The 13,014-nt window shown below is 41.0% G+C and overlaps 1 protein-coding gene across 5 annotated transcripts in view; it reads right to left on the bottom strand.

The window, feature by feature from the left end:
- PDLIM5 (PDZ and LIM domain 5) overlaps positions 1-12,684 on the bottom strand; it is a 243,581-nt gene extending 230,897 nt beyond the window's left edge. For 4 of the 5 annotated variants that reach the window (XM_081960458.1, XM_081960460.1, XM_081960463.1 and 1 more), the window contains exons 1-2: positions 12,516-12,684; positions 4,620-4,754 (exon numbers count right to left, since the gene is read on the bottom strand). In XM_081960458.1, coding sequence (XP_081816584.1) covers positions 4,620-4,715 — 96 coding nt within the window. In that variant the 5' untranslated portion in view covers positions 4,716-4,754; positions 12,516-12,684. Of the gene's footprint in view, positions 1-4,619; positions 4,755-4,894; positions 4,914-12,515 lie in introns of those variants that run through there. The other variant, XM_081960459.1, reaches the window with a different exon arrangement.
- Between the last annotated feature and the right edge of the window lie 330 nt (positions 12,685-13,014).

The raw sequence follows: 13,014 nt of genomic DNA, 5'->3' as shown, positions 1-13,014 counted from the left end.
ACTGATATATTTTAGTGATAGAATTTTAGATTTAGAAGTTTAGTTAAGGATGGCAGATGCCTTCATGGGTAGCGGAAACTAATTTCCATTTACTGTTGTTTTTAAACACAACTGCTTGAACCAGTGTTTTGATGCTAACTCCCAACAAAGGCCATAAAAATAACTAGCATTCACACACTAGAATCGACTTCAAACATGAGTGCCCCAAACCTCAGAAGGTCACAACAAACAGCGGGAGAACATAAACAATCTTGTTTCTTTGGTCTTGCATTTCTTTATCAACATTTAATTACCAGCACTTCTGACTGTATTAGGAAGGGAAAGGTCCTATGCTGAACAGGCTGTTCTGATGTAGTTGAAGCACAACCAAGTTCCCTTCTATTATCAAAGAATCAATTGGCTGGCATACCAGAATGAAGTACATTATTTCCAGACTAAACAGAAGTGCCCATGAACACTAAATGTTAACTTTAATCAAGAGTGGTGAGAGGGACAGTTATACACACTGTTTACATATTTAGGATATAGTTTGGTCAGCTTCCCAGACAAGCCTACAGTCCTGGGATTTCCTGGTGATATACAACCACACTTTCTGATCCCATTTAGCTTTTTCTCCCCCAGATCAGCCAGTTGGAATGTATCCTTTTGATCCTCCAAAGGTTGCCCCATGTTCTCAGAGCCTAAGAGTAAGTAGGCTCTGAGAACAGTGTTTTGAAACACAAATAACAGTCCAATTGTTTTAAAGAGCATTAAGGCATATGCTGACTCTGTAAACCTCTTAGAGGGCTGTAAAGCACTGTGATGCAGTATATAAGTCTAAATGCTACTGCTGTTAAAGTTGTTAGAACACGCACTCTCTTCTCTATCAGGAGAGTATATTATAAGTGATCACAGCTTCCAACAGAATAGAGTATCTGTAGCAATTGTCAATGCAATTGTGAATGCATTTCAATAGATTTGTTTAATCGGTTGCTGGTTAGCTATATTTCCTTAAATAAAACAACAAACTCGTATTTTCTTCTTTTACTGTCAAGAAGAGGACAATATAGCATTTTCCATTATTAACCAACCAGGTAACTTCATCAGTGCAAGTAAAGGTGGGATTTGCCCTTATTTATATACAGTTAATGTATACATCAAAGAAAGAAAGAAAGAAAGAAAGAAAGAAAGGAAGGAAGGAAGGAAGGAAGGAAGGAAGGAAGGAAGGAAGGAAGGAAGGAAGGAAGGCAGGCAGGCAGGCAGGCAGGCAGGCAGGCAGGCAGGCAGGCAGGCAGGCAGGCAGGCAGGCAGGCAGGCAGACAGACAGACAGGCAGACAGCATGGATAGTTGATGGATGGATGATTGATAGATGATAGCTAAAGAATGGATGGATGGACTGATGGATGGATGAATAGATAAGACGGATGGATAGATAGATTGATAGACAGATGATTCATTGATGATGGATAGAGGATGGATAGATCGGTAGAGATATAAATAGATAGATATAGGAATAGAAATATAGAGATCACATAGATAGATGGTAGGTAGGTATATAGAAAAGAGATACAAAAATACAGAGATATACAATCAATGTTTAGTGATTCAAGCATTAATCACTGTATATTCTTAAAGCAATAAACCTTTTTGGACAAAAAGAACAAAAATATTATAATAATATAGTTCTAAATATGTTCAGAAACAGAATGAATTCCAAACATTATGCTTGGTACTAACATAATATACTTCATCTGTTTTCCAGATCTATTCATAACAGACAAAAAGCGTGAACTCCACAAATTTACATATTCAGCATATCCACAAGATAGTTATGGATACTTATTGATAACATATAGTACTGATAATATATGATATTTGAAACTATTTAAAACTTTTGGGTTCTAGATTCCCTTCTTGGTGATCTAGCAACTTTATCATGATACACATCGTATTCTGAATTGCGTGGAGGCTTTGTAAAATTTTGAAAAAAGCTACAACACAATAGGGAGTGCATTTCAATAGATTTCTTCAATCGATTGCTAGTTAACTATATTTCCTTAAACCAAACAATGAAGTCATAAATTTCTTCTTTAACTAGATAACGAGGGAGCAATATAGCATCTTTTATTCTAAAGAGAGTATTTACAAAGTGCAAGAAACTAGGCAATCGAAGACGAATTTAAATATCTCAGTGAAGTTTCTTTGAAAATATTGACTTCCTGGGGGAAAAAAAAACATTTTTAAACGGTGACATTTTCGTTTTGCATTTATTTCATATTTCCTTTGTCTGTGATAGCCACCTGCTTGCTCTCAGAAGGTCAGGATGCTTTCCTCTGCGGTTGGACTATCATCACACACAATAAGGGCCCTTTTATAGACATAGTAACTTAAGCTTCCTTTTTATTGAAAGCGTCAGGCTTTGCAAAAAGTAATGCGGTAGCTTGAAATAGCAACAGGAAACGCTTTCTGGCTAAAGGCGGCACAGAGTTGCCCTTTCCCAAGCCATAGCCACATTTCTGTCTCTCTCAAGCAATGCAGGATTTTCCCTAGTTAGTGATCGGCCCAGCCCAAATTAGGTCACAGTTTTCTTCCCTCAGCAGTCAATCTCCACCCACCTCCTTGACTGATATAAGATGTTCAGTGGAAGCAGCTCCTCCCAAACACATGTGTATTGATAAAGCAGAATATTTGTAGCTCAGGGCTGAAAGAGGGGTCCTTGATGCCGGAATTTGGATATTTTCTTGCAGACATTTCTGCAAAATTAGGTAACATCATCAGCGCTAGTGCGTCATCTAGCAATGATGCTATCACAGGTAGTCCTTGAGGTACAAAAGTTCATTGAGTGACCATTCAAAGTTACGACGTCACTGAAAAATGTGACTTATGGACCGTTTTTCACAATTAAGACCTTTGCAAGCATCTCCATGATCAAAATCCAGATGCTTGGCAACTGGTTCATATTTATGACATGTCCCGAGGTCATGTAGTCCTCTTTTCTGGCAAGCAAAGTCAATGGGGAAACCAGATTCACTTAACAACTGGGTTACTAACTTATCAACTGCAGTGATTCACTTAACAACTATGGCAGGAAAGGTCATAAAATGAGGCAAGACTCGTTTATCAAATGTCTCACTTAACAACAGAAATGTTGGGCTCAATTGTGCTTATAAATTGAGGGCTACCTGTATTTAGTTTCAGTAATGAAACATCTGCAAGAAAACATCCAAGCTCAAAGAGCGGGTGTACACACACACACACACACACACACACACACACACACACACACACTTACTTTAGCTAACAAAGTCTGTGTCTGGATGTGTAAATCCAACTAATCCATGCTGTATTTTAGACATTTAATGGAATTAATCACACTAGTTGTCACCAGGCCACAGACCTCAGTTTACCATTAATAGTTGGATTAACTTCAAACCAAAACTAGGCAAATCTCACAGGTCTTAACCCAGAGTATGAACCAAGCCCATTTCCTCTCAGTGGAGGTCAACAGGAAATGAGCATGTCGTTGAAATAAAATTTTAAGCAAGAAAAATTACTTAAGTGTCCACTCCTGACATATCCAGTAAGTCATTACTTCTCTTAAAGTTCAGCTAAATCCCAAAACTGCATACCTCATAGGAGGTATCATAGCAACCAACAAAAATATTGGTATTAAAATACCATGTTTCCCTGAAAATAAGGCAGGGTCTTATTTTCTTTTGATCCCTGAAGTAAGCCCTTGGCCTTATTTTGGGGGAGGTCTTATTATTTTTGAGGTGCAGGAGGTGGCGAGTGTGGTCACCTCATGGCTGCTGCTGTGTTGCAATATTTTCAGAGAGGAGGGCTTATTTTAACACATGTGCTAAAAAGCCTGATTGGGTTTATAATCTGGGGAGATCTTATTTTCGGGGAAACAGGGTACTTTATTTGCCAAACTTTTCTAGGTAGTCGACTTACAACAGTTCATTTAGTGACCGAAGTTTGAAGTTACGACGACACTAACAAAAGTGACTTATGACCATTTTCAATTTACGCCATCGCAGCATTCCAACTTGATATGCATGGCAAGTGACTCATATTTATGACTGTTACAGTGTCCCGTAATCATGCAATCACCTTTGCGACCTTCTGACAAGCAAAGTCAATTGGGAAGCCAGATTCACTTAACAACCCTATTACTAACTTAACATCTGAAGTGGTTCACTTAACAACTGTGGCAGGAAAGGTAGTAAAATGGGGCAAAACTCACAGAACAACTTCCCTGTTTAACTACAGAAAGGTGGGGCTGAATTGTAGATATAAGTCAGAGGTGGTATTCATCAGGTTCTGACCAGTTCTGGAGAACCGTTAGCGGAAATTTGCGTAGTTTGGAGAACCGCTAAATACCACCTCTGACTGGCTCTGCTCCCATCTATTGTCTGCCCCCCGATTCCCAGCTGATCGGGAGGGAATGGGGATTTTGCACTAACTGGAGTGGGGAGGGAATGGAGATTTTACAGTATTCTTCCCCTGCCAAACACACCAAGCCACGCCCACAGAACCGGTAGTAAAAAAAAATTGAATCCCACCACTGATATAAGTCAAGGACTACCTCTACATGATATACCAGGTGATACTTAAAAGGCTTTTTAAACATACTTACCCGAGAGATAGTGAGAGGCATGTTGAAGTCCTTCCCACCTTGGAGTCTGAACCCCCAAGGAGCTGGACCCACCAGTGAAACACTGTAGTTATTCATGGTCTTCTGCAGTTACGCTGTAATTCCCAGGGGAACAATCTGTAAGAGACATTTGAAGATTCTGAATGCTAAAAACACAACCCAAACATCCAAAATAATTAATTCAGATGCTAATGTTCGGACTGGGTTCATACACTGCACTAACCACAGTGCTAGCCCACTTAATACAAGACATATACCGGTAATCTAGGACAGGGGTGTCAAACTCAAGACCTATGGGCTGGATCCGGCCCAGGGGGTGCTTAGATCCAGCCTGGGGGGCTGTCCTGGAAACAGCAAAGGACCAGCCCGTTGTGCCTCTAGCAGCAAAGAGAGCTCACGAGGGCTGCACACGGCCCTCACGAGCTCCGTTTTCACTGGCAGAGGGTTGCAGGAGGCTGTTGCAGCCAAAACCGGAGCTCAGGAGTCAGTTTTCTCTGGCAGAGCGCTCAGGCCACCACAAGCGTCCCCTGACATGAGTGACGGCAAGTTGGCCATGCCCACCCTGGTCCCCGAAGTCAAACACAACCTAGTGCATGTCTCAATGATTATTGAGTTTGACACCCCTGATCTAGGACAATCACAAAACCAGGAAGCTTCCCTCAAAATGTATAATGGACAACCACATAATCAGCTTTTATATAGGTCCTTTCAGGAATTTTGAACATTCCACAGGGAGAAAAGGGGAATGTGTTTTTAATTATTTGTTGAATAAGCCATAATAACTGCATTCACACATCAGGCTAGCCTGAACTAAAGAAAGCACAAATGTCAACTTAGCAGAAAGTATAATTCAAAGCAGTCTATTTTCTTTCTTCTAGAGATCACTCTCTCTTCCTGTTTATGCAACTACTCAGATGCAGAATGGCTGATACCTTGCTTTCCACCATGTTTCAGAAGAAAAACGGGCATTTTTAACCTTGAGCTGATTTTTGAGAAGAGATTCCTTTTTTACAGTCTCCATGCAAACAAGAACACGATAGCCACTGAAATAATGAATAATGTCTTCTTCAGAATGAGCAGTTCTCAGCTTTCAACTCACATGAAGTTTTGGAAGATCCCTCTGCAGGTTTTTGAATTGCCCCTTCCTTCCAACATATGCGCACAAATGTGCCAATGTTGCATTACTATATAACACTATATTATTATATTGTCATTGTCAGCAGAAAATTGGGGACATAAAAATCCTACAAACATCTCAAATTGTAAAAACATCTAATTTCATCAATATATTATCATCCATCTTTTTATTTTTCATTCTTCTCCTCCTTGAGCAAAGTTATCCTGAAAATAGATTTCAGGAGTAAAATGCAGAATAAATTGAAGTCATGGGTATTGTTTAGAGACTCTACATTAACTAGGGTCTCTAAACAATATCCACAATTTAAATTTAACACTATCCATGACTCTACCTCTAGGAAAAGTATTTCATTCTCTTACAAAGTGGAAATGCTTTACGTGGATACATTATGAAAACACCTGAGGTTTGCTTGAAATAGAGTAGGCTGAAAATCAAGCAGACATTTTTCTAGATATCATTTGTTCTCTCTCTGCAGTTCTGAAGTTACGCAGGACAAGAACTCCAGCAATTTCAAGTTAGCTTCCATTGTGGTATGGAGGTCTATCCTTAATAAGGTTAAGTCATGGTTTATTTATCCATAGAAGCAGTAGTTCAATTCAGCCGATTCTATCTGATTCGGGAGAACCGGTAGCAGTGGCAGTGAGAGGCTCCGCCCACCCACCCGGACGTCATCTCGTCCTGTATTTGACGCGCTGCGCATGCACGGATGGTAGGTGGCACATGCCAGCGAAGCGAGCGCGCGTGCACTCACATTTGCAAACCGGTAGCGAAGGTAAGTTGATTTCAGCCCCTCCATAGAAGACTTAGAATAACTTTATTGTCACTTTAAATGTACACTGATCGGCATACATTAAAATGAAATTTCATTGCATACAGCTCTCAAAGGGTCACCACCTCCAATATACACTACATAAACATGACTAAATAAATAAATAAATAAATATAATTAACCATACACCGACATATATTATATAACATGGCTTGAGGGGTATGTCAGGACTGTGACCTAAACTATTTTGGTCATTGAAAAAGGAAGCCGATGGGAAAGTGTTAACTCCACCTTTGCCTGCTAGAAGGAGGGGCTTAAGACTTCTTCCTCCTTCTATGAGGAAATCTCCCTTTTTTCATTTGCAAGTATTGATTTCAATAGGGTGTAATTTGGCCTTTTCTTCACTGAAACTCAGTCTGAGCACATCACAATTACAGATGGCATATGTGTCATTGTAACCCGATCGCTAGTTCCCTGAATCTCCTTTCCATCCATTTGCTCTAGAAAGCAGAATTTTGTTTTGGAAAGCAGAGAAGTCCTACTCTCTATCAGGAAGAGGTAGTAGCTAACGCTTTCCCGTTGGTTCACCTTTTGGTGATGGAGAAAGGACTGGGTTTCTTCCTTGCACTAAGCCACAAAACATGATTTACGATCAAAACACACTATAACTTAGCTGAAGGCTCTGAATACAGACTTAAAGAGTAAGCAGTTATGCCAAATAAGCTTTTTAGTCTTTCCAGCCCAACAGAATGTTGGAAATAAATTAGAAGAGGTCGGTTTATATCTGTCTAGCTATCACAGAATAACTGTCCAAAAACTAAAGGGCCTAAATTTAGTGTAGAGAGAAGTGCCAACAAAAGAAAGCTGGAGTTCAAAAATAGGCCAAATAACATTGCAGGGGCCGTGAAGGAAAACCTTTCACAAAATACTTTCCCAGTGCATAACTAGCAGAGATGCAGTGGGGCAGCCCCTCCAATTGTTGCCAACTGCTCCATTCTAAGCAACCCATCCATACTACCCCACTTGGAGTTTCCCTTCTATAGTTATGACCCACCATGGACGATATACAGCCTGTCTGATGATTTCAAATGTACCTATGCAAATGTACCGTATTTCTTGGAGAATAGACGCAATTTTCCCCTCAAAAAAGAGGCTAAAATCTGGGTGCGTCTTATACATTGAATACAGCATTTTGCCTCCTTAAACCCCGCCCCTTCACCAAAACTGCCGTGCATAGCTTTTAGAAGGCTTTCAGAGAGCTCCTAGGGGTTGAGGAGGCCAGAAATGAGCGAAAAATGGCCCGTTTTTTGCCCCCTCCAGCCCCCAGCAGCACTCTATAAGCTTCCTAAAGGCTATCCATGCCCCTTTTTTGACAAAAAAGGGCCCGTTTTCATGAAGAACGGGCCATTTTTTGCTCATTTTTCCCCACGCCACCTCCCAGGAGCACTCAACAAGCCTCCTAAGGGCTATTCATGCCCTTTTTTGGGGGAAAACCGGGCTGGTTTTCGCAAAAACAGGAAGTTTGCAGAGTGCACAAAATTTTCTTATTCAAAACCTTGCTGCGTCTTATACTCCGAAAAATACGGTACCCGTTATTTCATGACAACAAAGAAAATGCAGGAACTTTTATATCCATTGCTGGCAAAGGGGTTGTAAGAAATTCCCGGAAGGAATGGTCTCCATGTTTATCCTATCTTGTTTTTGTTTTTTTCCAAATTAACATAATGTTAAAAAGAAATTATGGAAAGGGGTTCATGTTCTGTCTATACCAGGGGTGTCCAAACTTGGCAACTTTAAGACTTGTGGACTTCAACTCCCAGAATTCCCCAGCCAGCTGGCTGGGGAATTCTGGGAGTTGAAGTCCACAAGTCTTAAAGTTGCCAAGTTTGGACACCCCTGGTCTATACATTAGGCAGGATAATTCTTGAAAAGTGAATAAAATACGGACCAAATCTGTTGTGAGGAAAGAAGCCAGCAAAAGACTAAGCTTGAAAATGGGCCAGATTTGACTAGGCACCGGAGAAAAAAACAATTGAACCCCTCCACATATCTCTGGAAGTTGTGGGTGCCCCCATTCTAAGACCATTCTTTGTGGTCATGTGACCCCAGTATAGCTATTATGAAGGGGTTGGAAAGAATTCTACAAAGTAATACTCTTTGTTTTTATCTCACATTTCATTTAATAAATACAGGTGGTCCTTAACTTATAATCAGTTATTTAGGAACCAAAGTTATAACCTACCTGAAAAAGGGACTTACCACCCAGATCCAAAATTCTGACAGCCATGTCCCCCCCCCGAGTCACATGACCACACTTCAGATGCACAAAAGACAAATTCCTTGTGTGTCGAATCACGTTTTGCCAATAAAGTGTTCTGTTCTGTTCTGTGTTCTGTGCGCTGTGCTATGCTGGCAACATGGTCGTATATATAGTAGTTTGCAGCATCCTGAAATTGTGATATTTTACAACGGTTTTGCCAAAAACTGGCACTTACTTCCAGTTGTTGGCAAAACCATACCATAGTGAACAAGGGTTTCACTTAACAACCATAGTGTTCAGACTTACACTTAACAACCACTTGGGGAAAAAACATTATAAAATCATGTCAGTCATGTGACTATTTTACAATCATCACAACTTGCAACCATAATGAATAGGCTCCAGTACAGTTGTAACTCAATACCTGTATTATTGCTCTAAGTCAGGATAATAGGATTTTAATGTTAAAGACAAATTTCTTGTGTGTCCAATCACACTTGGCCAATAAAGAATTCCATTATATTAAGCTGAAACTATAATAAGAGAATTTGAGGTATAATATTTGGTAGGATAGCATGAATCATCATCAATCATCATCACCAAAATTTAAGATATAATTACATTTATCCATTCTGATGTTTTCATAACATAACATTAAATATTCAATTCCATTAAGTCTTTCAAATGTATATATTGCATACGAACAAAGAAATACTTTCTTAAATATTCATTTATCTTTATAATAACAACTACTACCAATAGAGAAGTAAGGATAAGCAATAATAAAAATTGTTGAGTTTTTCCTTTAAAACCTTCAAAGAAGTATTTGGCCTACCTCTTCCAATACAACACAGAACTGACACATGTCACTTACATAATACAGTGACATTAAGCAAATGAATTTTTTTTTTTTTACAAGCAGCCAAGGTATAATTTTTACAATGGAAAGATCTGGTTTTCTCCCGGCCCAAGATCTCAAATAAGTTACAACGCTATAATATTTTCTAAGTCGAAGATGTCTCTCTTTGCATATTTTATAACACTAAAAATAAAACCTGAGCAGAAATGGTGCCAAAGTTATTTAATACCTAAGGTGGAAGGTCAGTTAAGCAGTGTGAGTGAAGCAGTTTTTTGAAGAACATTTATTTTAGATGAATGTGGTTGGCAAATCAACAAAACAGCAAACCCCGTTTAGGACTGATCAGAATGCAAATTTAAAATTGTATTGTTAAATTTGTATGCCACCCGACTCACAACTACTCAGCAAAATATTTTAGTATGATATATTTCTAAAGGTATTGTACTCTTATTTCCAGGAGAAATAGTCTTGGACATTTTTTTTAATGCAGTCTCTGGAAACAATGACTAGCAGAATTCTAGTGGCTGTTGCAGTAGATCAGAGGTGCCCAAACTTGGCAACTTTTAAGACTTGTGGACTTCAACTCCCAGAATTCTCCAGCCAGCTATGCTGGAGTTGAAGTCCACAAGTCTTAAAGTTGCCAAGTTTGGGGACCTCTGCAGTAGATGTTTTAATGCCTCAGTCTCATAAAATCAAGAGTGTGTGTGTGTTTACACATCTGCTAGGTGATGCACCTTGTCGAATCATAGTCTGTGGAACAAGCAACCATTTGTTACATAGTATTTGCAAATGTTAAGTCATAACCAAATGACCATCCAATAATTAGGATCATAATATTGGATGAACCTAACTGATAGGAATGCAGACAGCAAAACTTCAGAGTAGAGCGAGGCCTTTCAATCAATCTTCTAAAAGAGTCACTCTCTTTTAGAAGCCTGCCAGTCCCTGTTGTATGAATCAATGGATTGAAACACTATCTTAATAATTAAGACTGTAATTTTGATTTTGGATAACTTGTAATAAGCATTTGGAATAACATATGGGAATCACTAAGATTTATAGCACAAAAAACAACAGATAGAATATTATAAATAGTCTATCTCAGGACAATAGTTACTTGGCATTAATGAAACACTTTAAAAAGTTTCTTGCAAAGTGGAATATTTTTCTTCTAGCCTTAAGTATCATTTTGATATTGTTTAGCATGCAGGGGGGGGGGGGGACCGGAACTAATCAAATATGAAATATTTACCAATGGTTCTTAAACCCATAATCCTATCCCTTCCATGACACCGTGATAGCTTCCAAATGCTTCTTCTTATTCCACTCACAAGCTCATACTTAATATAGCACCTGAAAGTATTACTGAAAAACACTCCTCAGAAATTTACTAAAAATAGCAAAAGTGCTTGAAAAGCTTGTCTGTGTATCTTTTTAAGAAACTTACATTTTCCGGTTACAAGCAATGGAAGAAATTAGTAGCTTCAAACATGTGCAACTATGCACATATAACATATGCAAAAGTGCATATATAACATGCAAAATTTATCTAAGAGATAAAACCCCAGAGCTTCCTTAAATCTTGGTTAGCAGATATCTTAAGAAATGTTACCAATTGGTGCCTTACATTGAAGGACAATATATCAAGTAGCTACAAAGTTGGGGGAAAACACACATCTATGGAATGGGTCTAGAATCTAGAATTTTCTTTTCTTTTGGCAGCTGTGGCATAATCTAGACTCTAGATTATGCCACAGCTGCCAAAAGAAAAGAAAACATCAGGAGCACAGAGAGCAAATAAAACAAATTTCTAACAAGTCTGCTTTACTTCATCGCCCTACTATGAAAAAGAAAAGAAAAAAAACGGCCCTTCTGATTTTCTTTTATTTTCACTGTTTTTTAACATGTCCCCGAGTTACTGATTTACCAACAGGCAGGGAGTAGGGCCACTTAAGGAAAAAGCCTTGCTGTGATGAAATGGGTTGGGGGCTGGGGAGGGAGACAGGAAAGGAGGTGTGGGAAGCCCCCAACAGAGGGAAGGAGGGAAAGGGGGAGAGAAGAGAGGAAAAAGAGGGTGAGAGAGAAAAGGGGGGGGAGCAGAAAAGCCGCAATCTGAGCAAACAACTAATCTCGGGGTCCCAAGCAAATATTAATACTAATTAATCCCAAAACATACTAATCTGTTACCCTTGTACAAAAGTAACAGGTAATTAGTATTGCTTGGGATTAATTAGTACATGTTGCCCATGATGACAAATAAATAAAAATAACACCAATACATATTCGACAGGGCACTTGTTGCCGCTTTTCAACTCCTAGATTTAAAAAAAGGGGGGGGAAGGGTCAGGAATGGAAGAAGCGACACCTTACAGCAGCCTTTAAAAGGCCCGTCCTGGTAAAAAGCAACGCCGTGGGAAGGGCCGGCTCCAAAAAAAGGTGGGGGGAACGTTTTTCGACGGAACTACGAAGGGATTCCACCGGGTTAGGGCGGTGAAAAGATTCTCTCTCTCTCAGCTCCGTCTGGTTCTTCCCAGGGCGCTCGGGTGGTAGTAGTAGCAGCAGCTCCCCGTTTCCCTTCCCGTCCCCAAACCCCGTGCAAACTTTAGCCGGCGCCTCGGGAAGAGCAACCAACGCCTCCACCACCCAGTCTGCAAGGTGCCGCGGACGCGCTGCTCCTCTAAGGCGCGCCAAAGCCCCTTTCGTCCCCCCCCCCCTCCGCGCGCGCCCTTTCTATTTCCCGCGACCACCCCTCACCCCCACCGCCTGGGGGGTGAGGGGGGCGGCTCCTCTCCCCCCACTCCCTCCGTCCTTGCCTCTCTCCTCAGCCCCAAAGCTCCGTCCGCGCGACTCACTTCCAAGGCGGAGGCTGGAGAGGCGCGCAAGAACGGCGAGCGGTTTCCCACCAAAGCGGCGTTGTGCGCGCAAGAAGCAAAAGTCCGCGGCGAAGCCCTTGTCGCCCCGAGCTCTTGTTTGCACTTCCGCCCCTTTTTCTTCGCTCCTCCCCGCTCGGGCTCTGGAAGGGCCGGCGAGGTTGGCTCCAGCCGAGAGCGAGAGGGAGGAGAGGAGGGGGTAGCTGCGGGCTACCTTCCGGCCCTGGCGTGCGCGCCTCGCTCTTGTCGGAGCCTCGGCCGCCCGCAGCTTTGACAGAACCGCAATGGAGCCCCCACCTCCACCCCCCCTCAAGACCTGAATTGCAGGCTGAACGAAGAAATAAAGTGAAGACAGTTCGGTGGAAGCCCTGCCTAACTCAGGTGCCCTTTAACCACGCTGAACAGACTGAACTTTCATGAAGGGCGTTAAAGGCTGACGTTTCCACCTTTTGCAGAGTTTGCGAACTCCGCCCGCCTCGCC

This window comes from Natrix helvetica (genome assembly GCF_964273705.1).
Source record: "Natrix helvetica genome assembly, chromosome: 7".
Classification (NCBI taxonomy): Eukaryota; Metazoa; Chordata; class Lepidosauria; order Squamata; family Natricidae; genus Natrix; species Natrix helvetica.
Note: the sequence above shows the minus strand (reverse complement) of the source record. Positions and strands in the feature narration are given on the sequence as shown.